The 27,212-nt window shown below is 41.6% G+C and overlaps 1 protein-coding gene across 9 annotated transcripts in view; it reads left to right on the top strand.

Moving 5' to 3' along the window:
- LOC122994645 (partitioning defective 3 homolog) overlaps positions 1–27,212 on the top strand; it is a 253,190-nt gene that overhangs the window by 118,881 nt on the left and 107,097 nt on the right. For 6 of the 9 annotated variants that reach the window (XM_044369448.1, XM_044369454.1, XM_044369446.1 and 3 more), the window contains exons 6-13: positions 7,320–7,411; positions 8,939–9,022; positions 11,653–11,778; positions 13,711–14,126; positions 17,306–17,445; positions 17,970–18,098; positions 21,587–21,622; positions 25,155–25,202. In XM_044369448.1, the coding sequence (XP_044225383.1) occupies positions 7,320–7,411; positions 8,939–9,022; positions 11,653–11,778; positions 13,711–14,126; positions 17,306–17,445; positions 17,970–18,098; positions 21,587–21,622; positions 25,155–25,202 (1,071 nt within the window). The remainder of the gene's footprint in view (positions 1–7,319; positions 7,412–8,938; positions 9,023–11,652; positions 11,779–13,710; positions 14,127–17,305; positions 17,446–17,969; positions 18,099–21,586; positions 21,623–25,154; positions 25,203–27,212) is intronic. The other 3 variants (XM_044369447.1, XM_044369452.1, XM_044369451.1) reach the window with 1 other exon arrangement.

The following is a 27,212-nucleotide window of genomic DNA, read 5'->3' as shown; positions in this document are numbered from 1 at the left end:
CAGACAGCCTCAGAGAGCCAGGCAAGGACCTGAACTGCGGCTGAAAGGAGGGTATAGGAGGAGAATTTCTGCCTCATAAACAATGGCGGCTTGTATAGAGGCACTGCAGTAGAATCTCAAATATGTATCCAAATACTACAAAATGATATATAGGGTTAGGGTTAGTATTCCAGGTACTCCACGATTGGTGAAATGTTGTTATAAGTGTTTGTAACCAAGCGTTTATTTAATTGAATGAAACTGATGGAGAAACTCAAACTTTGCTGCTTCTTTTTTTCCTCAAGCAACTGAAATAATACTATAAAAGTATATAAAATGTAAGTATAAAAGTATAAAATGTCAGGATATCCTGAATCCCCTCTGATTTAGAGCTTGGAGCTTTCAAAGTGTCGTTTGTCAACTGTTGAACGAGCTTTGTCATGGATTTCTGTTCCTCTGTGTAATGTGTCTTTGTCTGTCTCCCTATCTGCCTCTCTGTCATTCTCCTTGAGTCCGTCTCTGTCTGTCTACCTTTTTTTTTTATCCTCTAGCCGTTCATTTGTCTGTCCCATCACTCACTTCATCTCTCCTGTGCTCTCAGGAGAAACAGTTTCAGAAACACTCCTCACTAATCTGAATATTGTTTTTAAAGATAACTATTAAATATCGAGAATAATCAAGTCGGCGTAAAACAGCCTCGCTTCGCCTTCAGATTGTGCCGAATCATCGTGTCATTCACACCTTCTGCCGTTCCGTCTCGATTGACACTGACAGAGCTCTCGGGAGGCATCCACTCTTATAAACGTGAGTTTTGAAATTGCTCGGGTTCCTGATGAGGCCTCTGTTGTCTATTATTTCTGAGAAAGCTGCGGCGCATATTTTTCCGTGGTGATACCCCTCCACCCTCCCCGTCTGCATGGACTGAATTGGATTGCAGAAATTGCAGTTGAATTAAGTGGATAGCTAAAGCAGCGCTGTGATAATTTAGAAATTGCAGGAAGCCTTGTTTTGTTCACGCCGTTATTGCTGCTGCCTGTAGTAGTTTGATGATGCAGGGCTGCAGGTACAGTGTGGAGGAAAGGTAGAAAGTGTCTGCACAATGTCTTACAGGCTGGAGACTTCATTCGACTGAACATGACTAAAGGGCAGGGTATTTAAAACTGATGACATCATGGTCAACCATTCAAGCAAAACCATTTCAAGATACTTTGGGCAAAAATGATGTAGGAAATATTTCAGTTTGCTTAGAAATGTTTTTGAAAGGGGCTAAGACGATGGGACCAGAGCTGCAGCGATCGGTCGCTTAGTCGATGGACAGAAAATGAATCACCAACTATTGATTGATTGTTATGAGTCACTTTTTAAGAAAAATGCTTAAATTCTGTGGTTCCAGCTTTTTAAATGTAAATATTTTCTGGTTTCTTTAGTCTTCTATCATAGTAAACTGAATATCTTTGGCTTGTGGACTGTTGGTCGGGACAAAACAAGACATTTTAGGTTGCATCTCGAGCTTCAGGAAACGGTGTTCACCATTTTCAACAAATATAAACTTCCAAAATCTAGTAAATAATCAGGGAAGTAAAGAAACAAAAGGAAAGGCAGATATAAAGCTTCCTCCTCTCCTTGTTTAACGGCCCGACCGGCAGACAGAATGATATAAACTCTGATAACGTCCATTCGGCTCAATGAATCCTCGAGTTATTGACGACGCCGTCCGCCCTTCTGGATCCCATTATCAAAGTGTCTTCAAAGGAGACTAATCGAATTAGCGCAGGCATCTGTAATTGAAAGCTCGCTTTTTAATGATGCATCGTGGTCTCGGACGGAGCTCGGCATCGGCATTCATCAAACGCGTCTCTGTCATGACAGATAGCGCCGCAGTATCAACATATAATCAAGGGGCATCGACTCTGTTTGATCTTAAGATACGGCAAAGTTCTCTCGTCTAATAGCATTTATCAGCAAAACTTTTAAACTAGTAGACCTACATTTCTGGATAAGTGGAACCAATTCTGACTCTTTCTATATTCTTTTTTCAATGGTATGTTTCATCACTTTGCAAAAAAAACTGGATTCAGATACAGATTCCCCTTTATAGTTCGACATCCTACACCTGCATCAGTGCCGGAGCATCCCCGACCTCAGTGACTCGCCCGATGAATAAGACATAGAAGGTCATGTACGGTGATGTTTGATCATTACATCCCCCTGACACGACCAAATGTATCTGTCCGTTCAGGCGGGCTTCGACGAACGTTCCCTTTCTGAGTTCCTACAGCGAGGAAGTGTAGATAGCGCCATCCGTGAGATGAGCACACCTGGAGCTGTGTGTGTTTATTTGTGTTTGTTTCAGTGTGTGTGTGTGTGTGTGTGTTGTCTAACCTCTCCTGAAATTGAACAGATTTATTTGCTGCCTCTTCCTTGAAGGGGTCACATGCCCATTGAACCAGAAGCTATTTGTGAGGTTTTCTTTTTTTCAACCCTACTGGTCTTTTTGGACCACTGGTCTTTTTTCAGTCTGTGTGCTGCTTTTTTTTTTTATCTTTGAAGTACTCAGCTTCACATTCTTCTAGTTTTATTTGGTGATGTGATGCTCTTTGTTTGTCACCAATATGGTCCAGTACTGTGACATATTGTGGTTTTCTGTTGATGCAGTCTGAGCTTCTGTAGAGGTAATACTGTTTTTTGGCTCAGGGCAGCTATCAGTACCAACACCCAGTTGTTTTTTTTTGCAGTTTAAAAAACTAGAACAGCTGCGTTGAACTTGAGGAACACTTACACTCCACCGCCAGCAGCGATTCCTCCTCGTTGACATTTACGTATGAAGATGCTGTGAAGTATTAGCTCTTCATCGTCAAGTTTCATCTTTCATCTGCGTCTCTCTGTTTCTCTCTCAGACCCAGATGGTTGCGTAGTGGTCTTCAGGTTAGAGGTCAGAGGTTAAAGCTAATTTATAGTCTTTGGTTCAGGGTTTCATCCGGTTGTGGACATATGGAGCTCTGCTGGAGAGGACACAGATACCAGTTAACTGTGACGGATGTCTCTCTGTGTGTGTGTGTGTGTGTGTGTGTGTGTGTGTGTGTGTGTGTGTGTGTGTGTGTGTGTGTGTGTGTGTGTGTGTGTGTGTGTGTGTGTGTGTGTGTGTGTGTGTGTGTGTGTTATGCAGTCTGTGTATTCAGCATGAGTTCAGCATGTGTTACGGTGGCTTGTGCTTTTTTTTCAGTTAGAAACACATGTGTTCATGCACAGGTTCCTACTCGCAGTGGTCAGTGCACAAGCAAACATCCAGCAACAGAAATCTATTATTATTCTTTATGCTTGAAGCTAAAAAAGTAATATCCTGCACATTGTTGTCCTCTGTAAAATGTTATTTTTAATGATGTTTCAAATAAACAAAGAGTTGTTGAAGTTTACACATAAACTCTAGTGTTAAAGCTCTCATAAGTGAAGGTTAAGTGTAAACCTGCTGGTTATCTGAATCAACAAAACATGGATCATGTGCAAGCTAACAAAGAGTCATTCTGCGGATTGACATGTGAGCTTTTTGTTAGCTTTTTTGGAACTTTGACTTAATTGCCGTTGTCAGACAGCAGGTGCAACTTGACATTTCTTGCCACTAAATCAGTTCAAATCACTTCCTATCAAGTCTTTCAAAGAGGTTGTCATCCTGAACTTCAACATCAAACCACAATCTTTTCATAATATGACATTTTGGTGAAGTGATCATTCATATTTAAACAGATTTGGAGTTTAAAATTTTAATGCCATTTAAAAAAAAAACAAAAAAAACAAACTGGAAGCAGATACGATGTCACAAATGAGTATAAATCATCTGTACTGTTGCTTTTTAAACATTTTAAACATTCATGCAAACTGTCTCTTTAAGATTTATTCAGCATCAAAATGTTTGTGTCTTTCGTCAGCGTCTTAAAGAAGCTAAACTTCATTCTAGGGAATAAAGCCCATTCCTCTCCATCCCTGCCTGCGTGTCTGCACACATGCATCCACATCAGTTTGTCAGTGACAGCGTGGTCAAAGTGGCAGGAAAGGGGAGTGGGCAGCACTTCATTAAAGTGCAGCATTACTCCGCTCGTTCTCCCTCCCATCCGTACACACACATACACATACACACTAGGCATAGACCACTTCATTTAGTCTGGGAGATAGAAAGGACAGGCCCCAATGGATTCTCCTATTAATCTTTAATGAGCCCCCGCGCCTGAAAACTGCCCGACTGCCTTTCCTTCTCCACATTCAGGAAACAAACAATGACTCGGCTAGAAAACACATCGGCCGCTCGTTCTCCTACCTGCCCGCCTGTCTGCCTGCTAGCCATTAACCCCCCCCCAACTCAAGCCTGAATTATTAATGCGGCTATCTATCACTGCTCGGCCGGCCCACTCCCACCGACGGGAATGGGCGACGTCTGTGGTTGGGGGAAAGTGTGGCCATGCCTTTCTGAGTGTCTCCCGCTGGACTTAGGGGGCGTAGGGAGAGTCGGAGTAAAAGCTGATTGGTCCATCTGTCAATCAAACCGCACAAGTCAGCTTGAGTTTTTGCTAATGTTTGTCTGGGAAGACGCCAGCATTATTCTATTGACAGCTGATACTACCTGGCTCTTCTCCTCTCTATAACATGCTATTGTTTCCACATATTTATATATATATATTTACATTGCAAAGCAAGATTATTTTCCTGGGATCTTATAAAGTAAAAAGTCTTTCACAGCAGCAGATAGGGAAATCCCGTCCATCATCTGAGGTCCAAAGTTCATTCCTGACCTTGGAAACAGCAGCTTCTCCCTGCAAGGTTTACTTTACTGAATCATATCAAAGGAGATTCAACAGCAGATGGAGCTGTAGATGGTTCAATATCAAACTTTTTTAAGGCTAACATGAATGAGAAGTCCTAAAAGTGTTCAGAAAAGACAAAAGAAATTATAACAACTAGACACCTCCATCTGCTGATGGAGATCATGTGACATGATGGAAAGCCTCAGAGCAGCTACTGCATGGACTTTGGCATGATATTGTGTTCTCAACACTTGGATTATGTTCATGTCTTTGGGCGAGAAGCAACAGGGCTTATGGGAAATCAACATCGGCCTATTGTAATTATATTGTACCAGTATGGACCCATTGCAGCTGCTATAAATTGATACATAATCCTGTAAATACACTCTTTCTTTTACCTTCATCTTCATCACTTACTTCACCTTTCCTCTTTGTTTTTCTTTTCATCATTCCTCTCTCTCTCTCTCTTGCACACTTACACACACATTCACATACACACATACATGATCTCTCTCTGACTGTAGGATAGAATTGTCAGCGTGCAGCCAGATCCCTCAGAGATGGTGCGTTTTTGAAATAAAAGGGTGTGTGAGATGCCTGCGTATGCCGTGATGAATGCCGATCTCATTTGCTCTTCCTCAGATAGCACCGAGCCGACTCCTCTCCCTCCCCGACAGCCCCCACCCCCCACTCCCCCCTTGCCTCACTTCCTTATCTCCTGATAAATATTGAATAGTGTTAGATGTGTTTCTGAGACTTGTTATTGTTTCTCTCTCTCTGCTGGATTCTCTTTATCTGGCCTCTCGGTGTGTTTTATAGTGTGTGAGACTGTATCTGGTTATATATGATCATGGGTGCATGTCTGCTCTTAAGGTTCAATACTATACTAGTAAATAAATCATAGGTTGGTAACATGAAGTAAAAACCTTTTTGGCAAAGGAGAAATCCATGTGAGGAATGTTACCTCTTTTAAATATGCTCACATTTTCTACATAAAGCCTTTATAAGAGTTTTAAGAGCCATATAGTCTTGTATATACTGTAGATATACTCATATTCTCATCTAATGTTTGTCCTTCAGAAAAGACTGCCAGTTACATACAAGTAATGTGTTGAATAGTTTTAAATGTTGTTAAATAATGCCAGGTGGAGCAGCAATTTTTTTTTAAATCAAATTTGTAACTCAAATTGGCATTAAAATGTACAAATTTTCTTTGGTAGTGCTGTGAAAATAGCCCAAGGTTGTTTTCAGTGACTTTCGTTGAGGAAACACTTTGTTTTTTTTATAAGCTTTTAATGATTAGTTAGTTTATAATCATCAGTGTTTCTGATTTGATTTGATATTTTGTTTTAACCTTGATTTATACAAGATAAGTTAACAGAGCTCATGCACTTTTGCAGCAAAGCCTTATTAACAGTTGAATAGGAAAAAAAAAAAGAACAAAATTACAGGCACATAGAGTTGATTAATAAAACATATTTATAGATCTATAAGACACATTAAATCGAAAGATACATGCGCAATATTTCTCACACACACACACAAGACACAAACACTTCTACACTGCCCTGGAAGCCGTACGTCCTCCAGGCACCCGAAGTGTCATGGCAACTGTACGGCAGCCACGGTAACGGCAGGCTCATTTTCATACTGATGAGGTGGCCGGTTGCCGGGGAGGCCTGTGCTGCTGCTTGCTTGCTGCTGCTGCTGCTGCTCGCTCGCTCGCTCTTCTCTCCTCTCCGGTGTCGCCCTGAAATTTTAATGACCTCCTTTCTGTGCTTCTCATTTTTCTCCCCTTTTGCTCACTGCGCTCTCTGTCTGTCTCTCTCTGTGTGTGTGTGTGTGTATGTGTGTGAGAGTGTGAGTGTGTATGTACCAAAGTGTCCACAGTTAATACAAGAGGAGAACAAAGACGATGTAATTTTGAAGACATAAGAATTTTTAAAGGGCATGTATTTTTATACCTGTGGAAGACCTCCTCCACTCTGCTCCTCTTGGCTCCGTCAGGTTAGCAGCTCGGCCTGCTTTTAAGCTGCTGAAAGATACTTGACTTCTTTTTTTTTTTTTTTTTTTTTTAAAGGTTTTACTTCTTAACACATAACCAGGACATCAAGAGACAATCTTGGGGGAAACAAATGCCAGTCCGGTCTTGAAAATGAGCGTTGGATAATCGATCATAGTCACAGGTTTTGCTTTCTGGAAGCTTCACAAAGCTCCGACGAGGGAAAAACTACCATGTTAGAATGTTTTTCCTTCTCTCGCCAAAGTTCTCGCGGAAGTCTTTCTGCAACTCCTTTTGCCTTATCACGTTTTAGGATCATGGAAAAAAACACTCATGAGCACCCAGTCTGTCATAGCGACTTACTATTGTTGAATCGACGGCTAGAACATCTCAGATTTGTCACGTGACAGCAGCATCATTTATGCTACTCCTTTATTCTTTTTCAATCGGATGTAATCTCCTTAAATGAGAACGAGACAATGACAACAAAGGTTACGACTGCGCACTCACTCTCTCTCTCCTTTTGCTTCTCTTTTTCGGTTCAGGAGGAAGAAGCCAGAGAAGAAGAAAACGGGAGGATCGAGCCGGTTGGTCGAGCTGACTCCTGCATGGACCACACCCCCGTGAGGTCACTAGAGTAAGTCCTTCAGCTCAGCTTCCCCACTGCCTTCCTGTATCCTAACATCACCCTTTACTGATCAATAACCCGCTAACACAGGAGTGTTAGCTGAATATTTTAGCAGTTTGATTCCGAAATGTGATATCTACTCCGTCCTCTCAAACTTTTTAAAGAGAGACCAGCAGGTTTCTATATTGTAATCCAGGTTTGTTTGTACAAAATCTCATTTTCTACTCTGCCTCCTGATTTACATAATTCTCTTTTGTGGGAGCAAAATGATCCTCGTCTCGCCATCAGAAGCTCTCCCACGCACTAACCGATTCAGCTCCTGTTATTAACAACTGTGTTTTGTTTTGTTATTTTGCTCTGTTGCATGCTTCCAGTTTAATATGCAGGTACGGTATCGTTATTATTCCTATGATTTCCCAGAGACTCTGGCTTTTTTCCCGCCTCTTTAGTTGTCAACAAGGGGCCTATTTTCCCCCCAAGCTAATCATAGTCATTGTATCAAAGCTGTGAGTCGATTAGATTTGGCATCTTGTAAAATATGCCTGAGTATAGATGTTTTACAGCCGAACTTGTGGAGAACACTCCCTCGGAAAAGCAAACAATTCAAACTGTTTCGTGGTTTTTTTTTTTTTAAGAGTCAAAAAAAGAATCACATCAACAAAATACATTCTCATAAAAATGCAATAAATTTATATACAGCTTAGAGCTTCTTTGGAAATACTTGTTTGGGTTTATGAAGTTTGAATTTATTTTTCTTAGCATCTACAGCTGAAACACACAAGTCAAAGTGTTCAACCATCACTGTTAAATTTCTAAAGCAGCATGTTGTTTTTGTTTTGTTGGATGTAGCATGTGAGCCGTGATGCTACAACGCAAACAGCAAGAAGCCAAAGCAGCTATGTTTCATAAGGCAAAGCTTTTTTTTTTTTTTTTTTTTCTTTTCTTAAAATTATCCATGATGTTTGATGTTTTGACTTGTGGTTCGTGCTGCATTTCAGCTGCAAACATCTGGTTGAGTGTTAAACATCAAAGATGCTCCAAAACTGTGACGCTTAAGACAAAAACTATGTTGTAAAATTGTTTGGGTGAAATAGCAACTTTGTTAGATTGTATGTTTTATTTATTATTCAGTATTTAGCATCAGGGATATTTCCCCTCAAAAAAATACATAATAGCATTTTTCAAAAGACAGGCTTCTCTGTCTCTCATGGCACCAGTTGATGTCTTTTAAGGATTTTAAAAAACCTTCCTCGTTATCCCTTACATGTGTTGGATTTATTTGGATTGCTCTGTTCTTGTCTTATATTTGTCTCCTTCAACCTTTTTTTGATTTTTTTTTAAAATGTTGTTGTTGTCATCCTCTTATTTGTCCCATCATCATCATCAAATGTATTTCCTCTTTTTTTTTGTTTATGCCCACATGGTGTCACCCCTCTCCTGTCCTCTCCTCTCCACTCCCTTCCCTTCCCCCCCCTCCCTCACCCCCCCATCTCCCTCTTTCTCTCCACCATCCGTCCTTCGGTCATCGTATCCCAGAGACATAGTCAAACTGGTGGAGGTGTCAAACGACGGTGGGCCCCTGGGAATCCACGTGGTGCCTTTCAGTGGCAGGGACCGCAGGTAAAAAAATATCTAGAGGAGAGCTGCAGTGCTCTTCAGAGAAGGAGGGAGGGAGGAAAGAGAGAGAGAAACACGCAGACACGGTGCCCACAGAGCCTTAACGCATCTTGAAAGGTCATAAATCGCTAAAAATGTTGATCTATAAAGAATGAATTGCTTTTCCTTGTTTATGGTCACCTTATTCCATTTACAGGTCCGTTACTTTTACTACAGTCGTTGTGATTAATGAGCAAAAGACTAGTTTTGCCATCATTGGAGCTGCACTTTTTTCACTTTTTCTTTTTAGTTGGTTCTAGACTCAAGGCTCAAGCTGTACACACCTCACAAATTTTACATTTTTAAGAAGAAAATTGCCCACAAATTCAGTCGATTACATGTCAGCCTTAGTGTAGAGACTCAACAAAGGTAAAAAAAAATCTTTTATTTTGGCTTTTTGAGGTCTGCAAAGAAGAAAAGTGTGTTGTATCACCACCAACAACACACACACACACACACTCTCACTCATGCATGTACGTACATACCGGACATTCCTTCTCGACGCACGCGTGTGTGTGTAATCACTTCATCAGTCACGCAAACAACCGGATGCTCGCTCACATACACAATACATATACACAGGTCCGCATCTGGGCATCATGAAGCCATTTGCCGGTTTACAGCGATCAATCACGGTTGTTTAGGGGTGTGCAGGTGACCGTCATATTTCCCCGTGGCTCCTGTCACATCGGTTTTACATGATTCAAAGGATATATTGAGCAGCGCGCACACAACACGCAGACGTGTACCTACAAAACATTCAGAAGCACACCCCCACAGCTGGAACAAAGCTGTGAAGGAATTAGAGGAATTTCACATCTGGTTTAAATATACCCAGAGAGGCTGTGATCCAAGTTATGAAGCCCTTCAGAGTTACACTGAGAAAGCAGTTTGAAAAAAGCTCACTATAGTTGAGTATATAACATTGTTTTCACTTTTCTTATTATTGTAGTTAAGTTTTAGATAGTTCTAATGCTTGGATGACTTTACAACGCCAAGCAGCAGTCACTAATTGTCTTTCAGTGAGTTTGCCAGCAGCACAGAGCCAGCCACAGTCCCACAAATGTTCAAACTGTCTTTAGACTCACAAATACAATCAACCAAACCAAACTCGCTGTCGTACTTTATTGGAAAAATCCAGATCATATCACTTTTCTCACCGCCCGATTAATCAACCTAAAAGCACATTTATAATGCACTTTTCTTTTTATTGGAGAAATGTCAGGGGTAGGCGTTATCCCGAGATTAAGATGCCCGGCTCTCATCAGAGAAATAGCCCCTCTGCAGCCAATCGCGTCGCGTTCTCACTCCAATTCAATCAGCCGAATTGTCTCTGAACTTTTTCCAACTCCTGAACTTTTCTGCCCTCACACTGTAATCACATTCCCATTCATTTTGAATTATAAGCCTTAGGCGAGGGTAAGTATTAAACCTTAAAATCAACCCAATTTACCTAGGTCGCTCGCTCACACTCTCTCTCTCTCTCTCAGAAAAAAAAATCCTCGATACACACAGACGCAGACTATATACCGAAGAAGACTCGATTAGGTCTTGAACGTCTCTCCTCACCCGCTTTTTGATTTCCTTCATGAGACTCGGGTCTATAATCCGCAAAGCGCCCCTTTCAGGTGAAGTTAGCCTCTCGCCGCGGTTGTGCGAGGAGGCATAAGCCAGTTTGCCACACCGGATTACAGGGCGACAACCGTTGCAGCTCAGCACGGTTGAAGTGTTACAGTACGAGTAGACCGGCCTCTCTCCAACCCGCCTGCTATCAGTGTTTAATGGTGCTGCTCTCAGAGAGCACTTTTAATGTTTATATTTTTTTTGCTTTGAAAAAAAGGGGATGCAAGAGTCTTAGGGGTTAGAAAATTAACACCTGCAAAAAGCATCGACCCCCCGGCGGATCTGCAGTGGAGTTTTTTTTTTGAATGTGTTGATTGCCTTTGAATAGCTGCCTCCCCCACACGGACTCTAAAGCACCCCTGATGTGATGTGACTGCTTTCTCTCATAAGCTTCATTGGTACACTGATGATGCAAATGACAGGACCGCATTGTACACTGTCTTCAAGTGCCACATGATAATGATAAAAGGCAGACATTAGGCACAGCTTTGCTTTTTTTTTTTTGTGGCTTTTTCTTTTTTTTTTTAGTAGAAGAAGCTTTTTATGCCACATTAAAAAGGCACAGACTGTTTCTTGGGGAGTCACCTGACCATGGGAAGAGGAATCTTTGCGTTCAATAATGCATTTTTGATGTAGAAATTATACAAAAACCATGCAAAATCAATTTTGCGAAGCATATAATGTAAAATACAAAGATTTTGTTACCCTGAGATATAAAGACACTGTAAAATGCTTGAGAGATTCTATAGGTGATATAGAGTACTAGGCACATATAGGTATAAGAGCTTCTTATTGTTTTAACACAGTACACAAAGTATCTTTTTGACAGAGAAACCCTAACTGTAGTGATTAAATTGTGTGAAATTGTATTATCCATACTCCAGCCCTGTCCTGGCTACAGCAAAGCAGCCATACTGAATCCGTTGGAGGTCCTCTTTCATTTTGTTGACACGAACTTTTGAACATTTCAGGACTCTTGGCTTGTTGGTCAAGCGTCTGGAGCGGGGAGGCAAGGCCCAGCAGCAGGGCCTTTTCCAGGAGAATGACTGTATCGTCCGTATCAATAACGGAGACCTGCGGAACATCCGCTTTGAACAGTAAGACGGCAGCTCGCAGGAGCCACTGCTGAACTCCTGGTGGTCCCTGGACTACCTGTTTGATTGGCTTTTAAGCCTTAATTTACCCCCATCTGCTTCTTTTCCTCTACCTATACTTACAGTCCTTAACCCGTCACTTTAGTATTATCCTCTCTCCTCGTGTCCTCTGCCCTCCTTCTCTGCTCTCCTGCCAGTGCACAGGCTCCCCAGCTGCCCGTCACTGTGCTAAGCTAACCTTTCCCTATTTAACTCCTGTAGGTTGCAACCTCAATCGCTGATGCGGTCCCTGCAATCCTCTCAGCCTCTTATTCCCCTGTGTTTCAGTAACAGCTCCACTGGACTTCTATTGTAACACCTTCTCTCGCTCATTCCATAGGAATGAATGGGAATAAGGCTCCTAACATCCGTATGCTGCATGCGTGCCTGTGTTCTGCATATGTATTCTGTTACAAGCTCGATACAAAAGCTGAAATCCAGTGATGCATACATGTGCTTGATCTGATTTTCTCCTGCCAGCTTAAATGTGCACTATACTAATTGTATGTATGTTCTTAACTGCAGTATGCAGTTCATAGATGATGTACATTATGTGAGATAACTACTGTATCATGCAAAGTACCGCCAGTACTTGCACATACATAAATGCATTATGATGATGCATATCTATCCCGTAGGACTTTACAGTTACAGGAAATAGTCATTTAGGAATCTGTTTGCCCAAATTACAAACATATTTTCCACTTACTACTTGTGTTATGCAGTCATGTAGATAATATTGGTTTTATGAGGCTTTTAGGTGCCTGTTTCTGAGATATTTGCCACCACCCCAATACAATGGATTTGAATGGAGTTCCATTTGTAGTACTCACAACATTGACATATTAAAACTTAAGCAGCATTACCTTTTTTTCCAGTAACATTACTCAGTGTAATCCCATAGAACATGCTGTCAACAAGTACTATGTATGCGGTAATAGTATACGTTACCATTGTATTGGGGTAAAGGAGACAGATATATCGTAAAACCTGGCCAATAAAACAGTGACGGTGAGAACTCTGAGACCATGTCTTTGAGCCGTAAGTCAAGTAATGGATGGGAATAAAGCTTCCATACATAGTATTGTTACAAGTGCAAATAAGGGAGAAAATTACATCTCGTCTGCTACTCGATCCAGCCTGAAATCATAAAGATGCCGAGACAAGACCATCCTCCTCGGGGAACATTATTAGTGGCTGGGAAAAAAAAAAACAGGCCTGGAATTTCACTATGAAATTGTCGGCGGGGGCCTAGTTGTTGTTTAGGGGGTCGGGAAGAGGCAATAGAAATTCTGGGGCCTCAGTATTTTTCTGAACGTCCGTTCAGCTGTCAGGGGGGGGGGACGAGGGAAGAGCCATACCAAAGTCTGCTTTATTGAAACAGGTGGTGCTAACAAGGCTCCGCTGTTACAGGGTGCTGACAGCCAACATAAGTTTCCATTCACACCTACTGTACATGAGCTCACACCGAAGGGGGGGTTTAAAAGAGGATTTTCTGCAAACTATCCCACGGATAGAAGTCTCCTTCATATGGAGCCAAATGAGGGGATTATGTGATGGAGCTGTCGGGAGAGAGTTCAGTCTCTTTTTAGAGCCGCTCATGCTGGCAATAAGTATTAATTAACATGTCAGAATGTTCAGGTGGGCGAAGATGGATTTTATATATACGGTTGTGTGTGTGTGTGTGTGAGAGAGAGAGAGAGAGAGAGTGTGGAAGAGGCATTGGGTGGGTGGAGTGCTTCACTAGGCAAGTTTGTGCAGACAAATGTGAGTATATGAGTGTTAACAATGATTCAGAAAGGTATTTAAAGCTACAACAGTTAATCAAAAATTCAACTCTCTCTCTCTCTCTCTCCATCTGCTTTTCAAATCTCTCTCCTATCGCTCCCGTCCCAGAGCCCAGAACATGTTCCGTCAGGCCATGCGCTCTCCGGTCATCATGTTCCACGTGGTGCCGTCATCCATGAAGGCCCACTACGAGACGCTGTCCCACGCCGAGAGGAACCCCGCGTACGCCTCGGGCCGTTTCAGCCCCGATTCCCTGTCCGGTAGCACCGTCTCCGGCATGGATCACACCCCGCAGAGGATGTCCAGACACGGTTCCCAAAAACACCCACACGCTCATCCGCACCCTCATTCCCATACCCACCCAGACCAGACCGAAGGCTACCCTCCTCTGACTCACCCGGCGGTCTCCGCAGCCAAACCTCCGACGGGTCACACCCACTCGCCTCAGAGAGGGATAAACTCCACCTCGACGGGAGGATACACCAAAAAGGTCGGGAGGCGGCTCAACATCCAGCTGAAAAAAGGTGAAGAAAAGTCCCTGCAAAAAACATGTTTACCCGCGTGACAGAAAATTACTTTAGTGCCCAGAGAGGCTTTGCTCAGGTGAAACACACTTAAACCTCACATATTTCAAAAAGAAAAACTTGTGGAGTTCTTGCGGGGCGCAGGAAGCACACACCAAGGTTGTGTGTGTGTGTGTGTGTGTTTTTTGTGCGCAAGATTTATAACAGTTCCATTTTTGACAAGACTCAGCTGAGATCAGAAGCAACACGCGGCCAATTACTGAGGAGGGATCGAGGAAACAGTGATGTAAGACATTTTTTTTAGCGAGGTCAGTCACTCTTCCGCTCCTTAAGACTCACTCAACCTTTCAGTGTGTGTTGTATTTCTCTTTCTGATTGAAGCCATTACAGTCAGTAGATTGTGAGAAGATGTTTAAATATAGAAACACATTTGGAACTTCCTTTATCAATTGTGGAAAGCCAAAGTAATTTCAGTTCCTACATGATGTATGACATCACTTGATTGTATTGTCTGTTGAAATCCCCCACCTCATCCTTTCCATTCCGCTGAAATGAGAAGGATGCTTAGTATGTAATTTCCCCATTCCTGGTACATCCGAAAAACAAGTGTAGAAACAGTTTGTTGGAAAACAGTGCAAACACAGAAGCATGCAAAATGTGAGCAATGATGTAACAGGCTTAAAAAAAACAAAACAGCCAGCATTAGTTACTGATGTGAGCGGAGAACAGTTGGTGATGAGTCCAATAAACCGAAAAAGAATACGGGAGGGTGGAAATACGGAATGACACGGGGGCGTTAGAAATAAAACTTTGGGGAGATCTCCTCGGTGTAATCTTTGACTGACAGCTGGCACAGGTGGCGCAAACCTCTGCCAACAGGATGCCAGGTGTCGGTGCCAGGTCTCAGGGCCGGAGAGAGCTTGTTGCTAAGCAGCCGCTGGTCCCCGTGTGCTGTCAAATGCCACAGCGAAAGAGTCTGACAGGGCTGCGCCATATGCCCGTTGAAGTCTTCACCCGAATCTGTTCCTTCTCTTGGGGCTGGAATCAAGCAAAAAAAAACATAAAACACATGAAAACACCCAGCTGGTTGTTGCATATTCCGTTCTGGCTATTAGCCATTTCCACTTGTTCCTCTATGGAAGTGTTTTCTTCTCATCCTCACCTCTCTGCTTAGTCATAATACCCAGAAAAACACTGCATTCGCCGTATGATATGCCAAGAGATCTGTTATATTCTCAGTCAAAGATCTTATCTTTTTTTTTTCATTCCACCTTTTTGTTTGCTGTTGTCGGAGCAGACACTTGCGGAGATTAACAGCGACTCCCAAGAGGCCGTTTGGCTCATCTGTTTTGTTTTGAGTACCCGACTTAAGCCCACAGCTTTGAGCGCAGATTAAACTCCCGCTTTGTTTATGTGCTTGAATCAGACACCAGCCTCCTCACAAATCCTGGAGAGTATCAGAATCAATCAAAGAATCCCATTCTGCACAGGAAATTGCTTAGGTATGTCTTAATCAAGCTAATGGGAGTTTTAAAGATCCTCCTCCTTGTTTAAAGCCCAGGAACGCTACAGGCATTTACCGGTGAGTGTAATACCGCACCTCGTCTGCCTGCGGGAAGTTGATTGGCTCATCAATGTCGGGGATTAGGTAGAGGATGTGAAACAGAATAGCTGTTCTGCTTTTCTTTGCATCAGCTCAGTCAAACAAGCAGTGAGGATTAGGGCCAGAACTCTCATACAGCAAGGGGTTCTCATTATTGTTCTTTTATTAACTTTGTTTTACAGACTAACAAACAGCGTCAGTCAGAACCGTTTCTTCACAAAGCTCTCTAAAACACATACATGTGGCGACTTGAGTTCTCAAGAGTGCAGGATTAGGCCAGATGAAATATTTCAAGAGGAATGAGGGATGAAAAAGTGTTGATTATCAGCATGTTGACAATGACATTTTCCCCCTTTTTTATAAGCGTAGACGGTGTAATGTTCTTACCGCAGGTTTTATTTCAGTTTCTGGCTTCAATTACATCTCAGGAAAAAAAAAAAAGTATTAAAAAGTCTTCAGGCTGAACTTCCTCACTGGCTCCATGTAATTGCATGTACTTATTACATAGCCCAATGTCTAGCTTTAAAAGCATTAAGTTATCTTACCTCCCCAATATATCCCCACTTTAATTATTCACTATAAACCTACATGATCTCCGCTGACGGGATGCGGTATTTCTCTTCATTTCCTGTATATAACTATCCTCATAATAGAAGATTGTTTGTTTGTCTGTTAGGATTATTGATGAGATACAGGCCTGTGTTGCTAATGGGTCATAATGAAGGCGCTCTGGGAGGTAAAACTTGCACTCAAACAAAATCGCATCTACCCGCATGCATGGAGATTCCTAAGACAATTGATTGTATGTGGCGAAGTTGATACAAAGAGTTCTACTAAGGTTTGGGCAAGGAGAGGAAGGAAAGACCTTAACGAAGGTGTAGTCATGGCACGATACTGTTCCGACTTAGTGAAAGAATTCACTGTTTGTGAAGGAGCTCGGCGCTAATTAGGCTCTACTTTTTCCAACTTGTAAAAAGTCAGAAAGTTTTCTTTTTTTCCTCTGATTAATTACTGAAAAGCCACGTATGATCAATCAATCGTCTGCTGAGAGGAATCATTCAAATCCTGAAGCAATCATCTTATTTATTATCATATTAGTCGATCGTTTAAATAATCACCTTTGCTGTGTAATGTAACACCGCTGCTAATAAGCCTAATATTACATTTCATAAGAATGTAATAATTTCTTCTTTATATCAAGTGAGACAGGCCTCCTCCGCTATACAGCGCTTCAGGAAACGTCGGTTATGACCGCGAGGCATTGATTGGCTTAATAACTTAAACGTTCCCTTGTGTGGAGGATTTTTTTTTTTTTTTTTCCTGAACACCAACTCTTTATTTCCTATCAAACACCACACTTCACTTTTAAGATCTGAACCAAATGTCTCCCTCAACACTTCACTGGTATTGCTTCAACTTGCATCATATCCTGGAAAACCCATGCCAGCTGAATATGAACGTATTCATACTGAGCTACGGGGGTGCAGAGGGAATAGACCAGCTTCTGCTTTTGCCTTGAGATAAAAAAACCGCATCCCATCATAAGGACCTCTTCTCCTCACTTCTCATCCTTCAGGACCCGAGGGACTCGGCTTCAGTATAACGTCGCGAGACGTTCCCATCGGCGGCTCGGCGCCCATCTACGTGAAGAATATTCTGCCCCGGGGAGCTGCTATCCAAGATGGCCGCCTGAAGGCAGGGGACAGGTTGCTGGAGGTGAGAAAGTAAAAGTGCATCGATACTTTACACTGTAGTTCGTATGTCTGTGGAGTTGATGTAGTGTAATGAACGATGGTGATTGCAATGTGTCGTCGTATGTCGGTTTCACACTCAGGTTCATCTAATTTTGAAATGTGTTGCAGCGTGAAGACACCACAAGTACTAATACATTTAATCCATCAAAAAAAAACCTTTCATCTGTCGAATTTTATAAAGTGCAACGAATGAATTTCAGGTAACTGTTTTAAATGGAAATTGAGTATCCTGGAATGAAATCAAAGAACTTGTTTTCATACGTATCATTTGCAGCGAGAACAGAACAGCTTTTGAAGTTACTTTTTCCCCACATTGCAAACCATTTGCATAAAGGATTACACAGTCTCAATCTCTGTTGCTTTATTGCATAAAATTTTGAAGCATTTGATACACGTTTATTATTTTCTCAATTTGAACTTTTCGCACAAATCGACTAGTTGTTTACGTACTTTGACGTAAAACTAACCGCCTGAAATGTACCCTAGGTAAACGGAGTGGACCTGAATGGGCGGACCCAGGAGGAGGTGGTGTCTCTGCTTAGGGCCACACCCATGGGTGGGGCCGTGGGGCTGCTGGTCATGCGCCAGGAGGAAGCTTTCCTCCCCCGAGAAGTGGTACGTTTCCCCGCTTCACTCTCCACCTCTCTTGGAACATTCCCTTCAACTCTTCATCCTGTCAGCATAACACTTTCACCACATTATGACATATATATATATACAGTCCCCCATGCATGGATAAGTATAGATTACGCATGTGTGCTCATGCATACCGTACGTGCGAAAGAGTTTCCTGCCGTCACCAGTGCCGTTAATCCCCGCAGTGAGTGCCATGTTGTCTCCTCGTTCCCCAGCTAAGACAACACGGTAGCCGAGCATGCAGATTGATCGTCCCACTCCCCTCGCCGCACTCCTGTCTATTATCAAGCCGCGGCTAGCCCCTGAGAGGAAACCTGTAGAGCTCAATCTTTTCTCTTTATCTCTTTCACCCTCTCCTCTCCAATCCCTTTCACTCCATCTCTGTCTTTCTTTATCTGTCACCCTCCCCTGCCGCTCCTCTCTTTCTCATTCACCAGTTCCCTTTTTTCTTCCTCTCACTTTGTTAGGTAACCTTCTCTGTCTCTGTATTTCCATCTCTTTCTCCGTGTCTGGCCTCAAAGCTTATTTACTAGATTGATGGATGTGGGGATGAACAGACACACTCAGGGCAGGTAGTAGGCAGAGAGTGAAAAACACACTTGGCTTGAATATCAATCAGGCAGCATCCTCACACGTTACACTATACAAACAACCGTGCAAATCTTTGCGTTGCTAGTGTCGAACGCTTCTGCTGTCACTCGGTCTGAGGCAGATGTCACTCACAGTTTGTGACTTCAGTGATTCAAACCATTACTAATTTAGTAGGTACAATTGTTACAGCTGTTTGCTTTTTTCAAGGTTGTGTTTTAACATGGTACCAGATGTTTTACTTAATTATCTTTGCACAAAATCAGATTGGATGTGCTGCACATCTGGAGTTACCTCAAAGTTGTCGGATTAAGAAGTGAACTCATAATGGCTGAGATGAAAACAAGGGGCAGAACATTGAGGCTAAAGTGCTGTTTTTTTTTTTTTTTTTTTTTTACATGAGGGAAGTTTGAACAGTGTCGGCTGTCAGCGAGCTTTAAATCACAACAATGTTTACTTCACAGCGGTGGTCAATGATTCCTTACTATCTCTCTCGCTCCACTAGCCGGTTTTAACACACATCTTATCGAATATCAACATAAGTTATAGCACCAAACCCCCTCTATTATCATAAAATGGTCTCACCCAGCACCCTCAGCAGTCACCGGGGCCATTAGAGGCAAAAGCAGCCATTCGCAAACAAGTAGTGTCAATCAAATGGCTGATTGGTGACAATTATCACAGCAAGGGATGCAGACAAGGCTATTGGATGGCTGTCGCCACGGGCGAAGTTAGATGAGAGGAAGTGCTTCAGTGGTCGATACTCATCTTTAGATAAGAGCGGGGCTTTGAGTCTGGCTGACTCTGCGTAGTTGGTAGTTAGATGGTAGAATTTATTTGATCTGCGGTTATCAGCTGTAGAGGCTGGAGAGGGTGATGTAAAAGGGTTGAGATGGGACTCTAGGGAGATCAGGTCCAGTGCACAAAATGAGCAGCTTAAGTCTTTATCCAAAGCGATGGGATAGGTTAAACATTTTTCATGGGTTTTAGTGGTAGGGGAGACAATACATCCGTTACATATATTATGCACCAATAAATTGGCATTGAAGTATAGATGAAAAATGGCAGTTACTAAGCTTTATATATTAAACTTAATGTAGCGTATTGAAAAAATAAAGTCACAGCTGTTGTTTCAGTTGTCCAGGTGTCGCCTGCCTCGGCAGGTAAAAAAACAAGAGCTCTTTATTTTAGCTATCGGATAAGCCGCACAACTAATTATGTCCCTCATCTGACCCTAAATCAATCTTGCAAATAACATGTTATGATGAAATTTTATTAAGCTTTCCATAGTTATAGTAGTCCAAGAAAAAAAATGCTATGTAAATTGCTGAACTATTAATTCACTAACATTAACCCCTCATTAATGAAGAACTAAGGCCCAAACAGCTCTGTCTGTCCTTTATGACATGATTGATGTTCAATTCTAGTGTCTTTTCAGGACAGTATTATAATTGAACGTTGTCAGCTCAATTCAAATATAGATTCACGCAGAGCAGATTAAAGTTGTTCCTGTCAGGCTGCATCCAGCTCCAATGAGCTCCACCAGTTAGATGGTTGGGGCAGCCTGAAAGGCAAAAGTCAGGGCAAAAGAATTTCAAAAGATTCACTCAATGGGCCTCATTCACTAATATGTGTGTAGAAATGTTCTTACTTTGTGCACAAAATCCATCAGATTAGTGACATGTGCGCGTCGGCCAGTTGTGTTCTTGTGTGTATTTTAGTGAATCAGAATCATTCTAAACTGACAGGCGCGTGTCAGCCATCGGTCATTAGCATACTACCACGCTCCCATTTCTCTATATAAGGAAAGCTTTGTTTGTTTGGAGTAGCGCAGCAGTGCAGAGAGCTGTCACTCATTGCAAAGAGAGCTGTGATGGTAAAAATGTACAAAAACTTTCCTGCTAGTGAAATGCAAACGATAAGTTTCAAAAGTAGAAGCCAGAAAAAGCAGATTTGGCTGGTAAACACGTCATTGGCACAAACGGTTTGGAGCCTGTGAATCCTGCACACCTGTTGCACCACTACCACGCAGTACGCCCCGAAACACAATAAAAAGTTATTAAATATGTAGATCTGTGGATTTGATCTAAATAAATCTGCACTACTGCACCAGGTGTGCATCGTGAGCGTCCCTCCATGTGTCACTACTGAACTTGCAGGCTGTGAGGACTCTGAACAGGCTGCTGCATATATCACAGCCAAATCTGATGGGGGGGAAATTAATTGCTGTCCGATATATTAGCTACTGTCATCTAAAAGTAGGAACAGGACAATTTTAAAATATTAATGATTTCATTACATTTATGATGATGATTTATGGATTAGCTACTAATTTTATAATTAGTAAATAATTTGTGTATTATTAGCAATTTTACACTTAAAAAAAGGTCTTAGGATGTTTATGATTTGTGCGTATGCATGGTCTAAAGAAGTTTTAAATTGATTTGCAGGGTAAGAACAAATTCAAGTAAGAACATATTGATGAATCCGAGATTTGTGCTTAAAACGTTCGTACGCACGGTTTAAGATCAGATTTGTGTGAAGGCTATGTTTGTGAATGAGGTCTAATGTAGCTTGTAAAGCTTTTTACTGCGAGTGCACTGTAATAATTGAAGGTGAACTAGTTGAACATATCAACTCATATGGATTTTCGGCAGTTGGACAGTCAGGGGGACACTGTTTAGAGAGACTTTAGACCTTTAAACTAACAACACACCCTTCATTTTATCCTGCATGCCCATTTCTTCATCACACTGTTCAACCATAAGTTTCCCCCTTCCATAACCTCTTAAATGTGCTGAAGTTTTTTACTGTTATTGTCAATAAATATGTTTTGCTTGATTACTTTTGGTTCTTCTGTCCCCCCCTGAATCCTCTAGAACGCCGAGCCCCAGATGCAGTGCCCCAGAGATTTGGTAAGACGCCAACACCCCGACACTAGTCTGCGATTACACCCACTTCCCAAAGCCACCACCTCCTCCTCGTTAACAGCTCCTAATCCTTCATTCAGCCCCCAAACTCCCCCTTTTGCATGAATGTTATTCATCGCTGCAAGGGAAAAAAAACACAGAATATTATCACCCAGTTGGGATAAAAAAAACAATGTTTTATGCATGTATTCAGGGTACACTAGTAAACTAGCTGGTCAATCAAAGTGCAGTACACTAGTCACGCATATAAATGTGACACTAATTTTAATCCACATCCAGAGTTGCTCTAACAAATCACAATTTCATGGTTCATCTGTATGGCTGTGCTACAAAATAATTCGCTCCGTCACTCCCCTCAGAGCTGTATTTGTCAGCGAAGGTGGAAACACACGGGAGTTTGCTTTATTTGCTGGATGTGGATAAGGTTGTCAGTCTGCTCTTCTTGCTGCAGACTCTCTCTCTTAATATGTGAGATGAATAATAAATAGCCTATTTATTTTGTGTTTCACTTTATTTGGGGGAGGAAAAAATACAGACAGAGCTGTCAGCGGTTGTCTCAGCGCCAAATGTGCTGCACAGGAACTTTTGACAGCTTCGACACATGACACCATCTGTGATAGAGGCGCTTGACATATGTACCCTCGTATATCATACCCATATGCACCCAGGAGATAATGCAAATAAACATTCTCAATCTTTGGATCGTGCCCCTCAGCGGCAGCAGATGTAGTTTTTTCGTGTAAGAATCTTTGTGTTACAGTACGGTCTCAGTGGTCTGAATGTTACTCGTCACATGCCTTTTAAAAGGTTCCCCACCACAGCAGCTGTTAAAATCTCATCTGTCCTAACTGCTGTATATTAAAAGGCAATTCACATTTCCATAACTTTCCATTTCCCCATACCGAACTGGAGTTGTAATTTAACAACCGCAGACTTAACGTCTTCACATCTGGCCTTACCTTCAGGTTATAACCGGCTGAGTGCAGGTAATTGGCTACGTTTTTTTTTTTTTGAGTGCCGCATTAGACGTGTAATTGGCCAGTTAATTTGATTGGCGGTCGTATCTGCCAGCTGTGTGTGGATGGTCCTCATCATAGCGGAACGTTACAGTAGGACATTGTCGATTATGTGTCTGCAGCTGGCACGTCTCTCGCGCGTGTGTGCTTACGCTCAGACGAGACGGCGCGTATCGTTCCTTGAGTGGTCCTTCTACCTTAACTGCAATTTCAGTGGGAGTTGTTAGCAATGTGGTAAATGGCATATTTTTAGTTGTCCAGTTAAAACATCGTCGCACTGTGCCATCCTAAGGCTCAGTAGCAATGAGAGATACCTGAGTTTTGAATGTTTTGAAGGACTTTATTGATACTTTTGGGACAATTTTGTGTTAAGTCTGGTCAATTCCTGACAATATCTCCTCTCCAATCATTTCAAACAGTTGGAGTTTGTATTGGATTGGTTGGATTTTGACAAATAAGGCAAATCTATAGTATCCCAGTGAATGCAGACATAGACTAAAAACAAGTATATATGTGCTGCAGATAAAAATATTGCCTCAGGCACCTTTAAGGACTTAGGGAAAGGTTTAAGAAATGTTTCATTTTCTCTTGTTTGGACGTTTACCTCCCAAAAGATCAATGCGACCACAGGGAGAGGAGCCAGATAGATTGAGGAAATACACCACGGTCATGCTTGCTGTCTCCTCTCTCCCTCATTTTGTCTCTTCTCACCTCCCTCCTTTCCTGTCTTCCGAACTCCAAACCCTCCAGATGTGTGTGTCTCTCTCTCTCTCTTCTCTCCTCACCCTTTCCTGGAACATCAACCGCCATAATGGATTCAGTGCCTTTCAGATGCTATCCGTTGTCAGGCGCTTCATTTTAAACATCTCACCGCCGCCAACAACAACAACAACAACAACAACAACAGCAGCAGCAGCAGCAGAGGCACTGTGATGATGTACAGCTTTAGATGCAGGGTGTGCTTCTAAGGGAATAGGGCAGCTTTTAGTGGACAGAGTCTTTTTTCAAGTAATAGATACCTTTTCAGTAGATGCAGGACAGAAAGGTAGGGCAGCAACTAATGTTGTTTTTTTTTTTATTATTAAATCATCTGATGCTTTTTTTGATGAATCGATTCATCTATAAAATGTCAGAAAATTGCTAAATTGATGGGCACGTTTCCACACTCCAAAGACCGACAGTCCAAAAACCAAAAGTATTTTAGTGAGACTGTGCAACTTTTAGATATAAAATAGATAAAAAAGTCTTCCTTTTACAAATACATTTAAGAAGTTAAATTCATAAGCAGTAAAAAGTACCCTTGATCAGTTCAGTACACATGTATATACACAGGTTTTTGCTGCTACAACCTTTCATGGTCTGGTATTACTAGTAGCTTATGGTGGCTAATATTAGCTAATATTAGAGCAAACTTTAGATAGGTATTGCTGTGCAACTAACATTACTAAGTCAGTTTGCTGACTTGATGTCACTGTATTTGTGCTACTGTTGCATGTTTTGCAGTTAACATTATCCCATATTTGTAACTCATGGCCACAGTGGCTGCTGTTACAGCAAATATTACATAGACTCTCTGAATTTATAATGTTATAAAAACAGAAAAAAGTAGCGAATACTCACATTTGAGAATATGGAACCAATGATTGTCAATCTTACTTGATGAATACCTTCATTGCTAACCTATTGCTAAATCATTTCAGCATTATTGAGAGATATTAAATGTTAAAGTTGTAAGTTGGTGTAAAAGTTGAACTTGAAAGAAGATTATTTTAGAAGAGGTGACTGACAGGCGGTTGAATGCAGGTTAAGAAGCACATGCTGCGTTTAATGCGCCTTAATGGGGCTCAAGAATATGTTTTGCTTTTCTCACTATGATGGTTTTATTCATTACATTTTGCATCTTTACTCAGTTAAGAAAAGTGCAATTAATAACACAGAGAAAAAAAAAAAATCTCTCAGAACATAACATGTAGACGGCTTTTAGACCCGCAGGTTTGCTGGCACTCCAGCTGGGGTTTTTTGAGGTTGGCATAGCATGACTCATCCTCTGAGAGGGAGCTCTATCAAGGGTTACACGGCAGACAAAATGCAACAACTGAAGTGGAAAAAGCACTCACTTCTTGAAATCGGTCCAATGACCCAAAAATCACCCACGTTGTTTCCAGCAGCCCACTAGAGGCTGTCATTAGCCGGGTGACACTCTGGTGTGTTGTATCCTGCTTTCAAGCACATGGACTGAAACATTCACTCATTCCATGTCCTTGTTTTAGAACATTAAACCTAGCCGTTACTTAATTCATTATAAAATATGTTTCTTTCAACCCCTCCGCCATGACGTTTACACCCTTGACCCTCATTATTAAACATTTGGGCACCTCACTCTGTGTTTTTGGCTCAGATATCCCTCATCACATAACCTGTACAAAGTCATTGTCAGTAGTGGTGTCTAAATATTTAGGGGCTCTTGTGTCTAACCTGTTGACTTTGACTGCTCCCTTTAGCATTCAAGACAGCCCGTGACAACCGGAAAACCCCATTGGCTGATTGAGGTAACTGCTGCATGACATCACCAGCTTGGGTCATTATGCTGTATAGGGGGAAAAAAAAAACAGGCATCAAAGGCAAATGAGATACTTTGGGTGGCTGCACAAATAGACTGGGAGTCATTTAAGCAATTCACCGCTTTGCCAATGGTCTGTAGAAACAAAACACTTTGTCGAGTTCTCTCTGTCTCTCAGCAGCTTTACCTCCTCGATTTTCATTGTACCTCTCCTGTAGCCGTCTTTGTTACCTCTCTTCATCTCTCTATTTCATTCCATCCTCCCTCTCTTCCCCCTTCTCTTTCTGTCACACACACACACACACTTAAGACACACTTAAATACGCAAATCCTCTTCCCCAGCACCTGGCTCCTACAATAGAGCACTGATCAAAGGCATCCGTCTCTACATGCCTGCCCTGATAGTTCCATAATGGACCCATAACGTGAACATTCGGCTCCATTGTTTACGCCATTAGTCACACAGGCTTATGGAAAATTACTGCTACGCTATATTGAAAAGCCATCAGCAGCAGCAGCAGTAATAATGCAGCAACACTGTGCCAAGATGCTATCTATCACACGCGTGCATGTTTCCTCTCCTCTCTCTCTCTCGACACAAAGCTGTTATGAAACGGCAATCTGTTAGCACGTTGTAGTGTAATGATGTAGATTTTCTTGATAGTATGATACAGCAATCAGCATAGCAGAACATGTGTCGGCCGTTCATGACACAGCATAAATATCATATAGAGATTTGCGTTATCTCGACGTTACGTTATAAAATGTCTTTTAATAGCTCAGTAGGTCTGGCGGCATTGTGTAGAATCATATGGTCAACTTGTCACAACTGTTTTGAATACAGCTAACACATCATATGACACATCATAACCACTGCATTAATAACACAACATAACACAGCCAGTGCCAGATTTATTATTTACCTACATTTTGCAAAATGCAATATTGTCAGTGCATGACACATCATGTTTATTGTCTTCGTACTGTGCAATATTTTGTCACTGCATAAGACATAGAGAGGCATATTATTCACTATCGCATAATTATCAGATAATTAGCTATTTACGAAGCACAGTTCATATTAAAACATGTTAAAGGATACAATCAGCGGCATTGACTGTAGAGTTGTAGTCATCCTTCACGTATCATCAAGGTTAAGAGGATGTATTTCAACAATTTTTCCCATGAAAACAAGTCAATTCACAGAGCGGTTCGCTTCTGTGGTTAAAGGAATGACAGTCCATGAAAGCAGCTGCTGTGTTTTTTTTTTTTTTTTTTTTGTAGGAATGACAAACTGTTGATTCCTTGACCTTCATGGATGATGAATACCTATAGCGTTATTAATGGTTTTCTGTCGGTTTAATGCATGTAGTAATGATTACATCACATCTATAAATCAAATCAGTAAAAGCGTCAAGCACCGCATTGAATGAAGAGCCTCTTTATCTACACAGTAAAGGTTTGAGTGAGTGTACGTGTTCTTTAACACATCTTTCATTGAATTCAACTCGTAGAGTCAGACAGAAGTATGACTTTGGGTCAAAGTACTATACTTAAGTGCCATTTTGACGTAATGTCTTGTACGTTGAGTATTTTTCTATCTTACTATTCTCCCCTTTCACCTTTCAGAGGGAAATATGTTCTTTTTTCTCCACTACATTCACCTGACAGTCATAGTTACTTTATCCACCAGTGTCCAAACTACTTCAAAGTAGCTTCATGTTGACCAGCTACAGCAAATTTTTACTCTTAAGTGCGTTTTACTGATAACATTTATGAACTTTTTCTAGATTTGGATTGTGGATTGATGTCTTTTGCTTGTAACGGAGTATTTTTACTTAATTATAGTGTCACTTTTACTCGAGTAAAGGATCTGAATAATCCCTCTACCGTTGCTTTTGGTGCATACTAGCTAGATAACAGTGAATGATTACTGGAGTTACATAACTTTGTGTCATTATTAGCACAGTAGGATAGCTGCAGTGATCGATGGTTGCAG

This window comes from Thunnus albacares, chromosome 12 (genome assembly GCF_914725855.1).
Source record: "Thunnus albacares chromosome 12, fThuAlb1.1, whole genome shotgun sequence".
NCBI lineage: Eukaryota > Metazoa > Chordata > Actinopteri > Scombriformes > Scombridae > Thunnus > Thunnus albacares.
The sequence above is the reverse complement of the archived record's forward strand: the minus strand, read 5'-3'. Positions and strand labels throughout refer to the sequence as shown.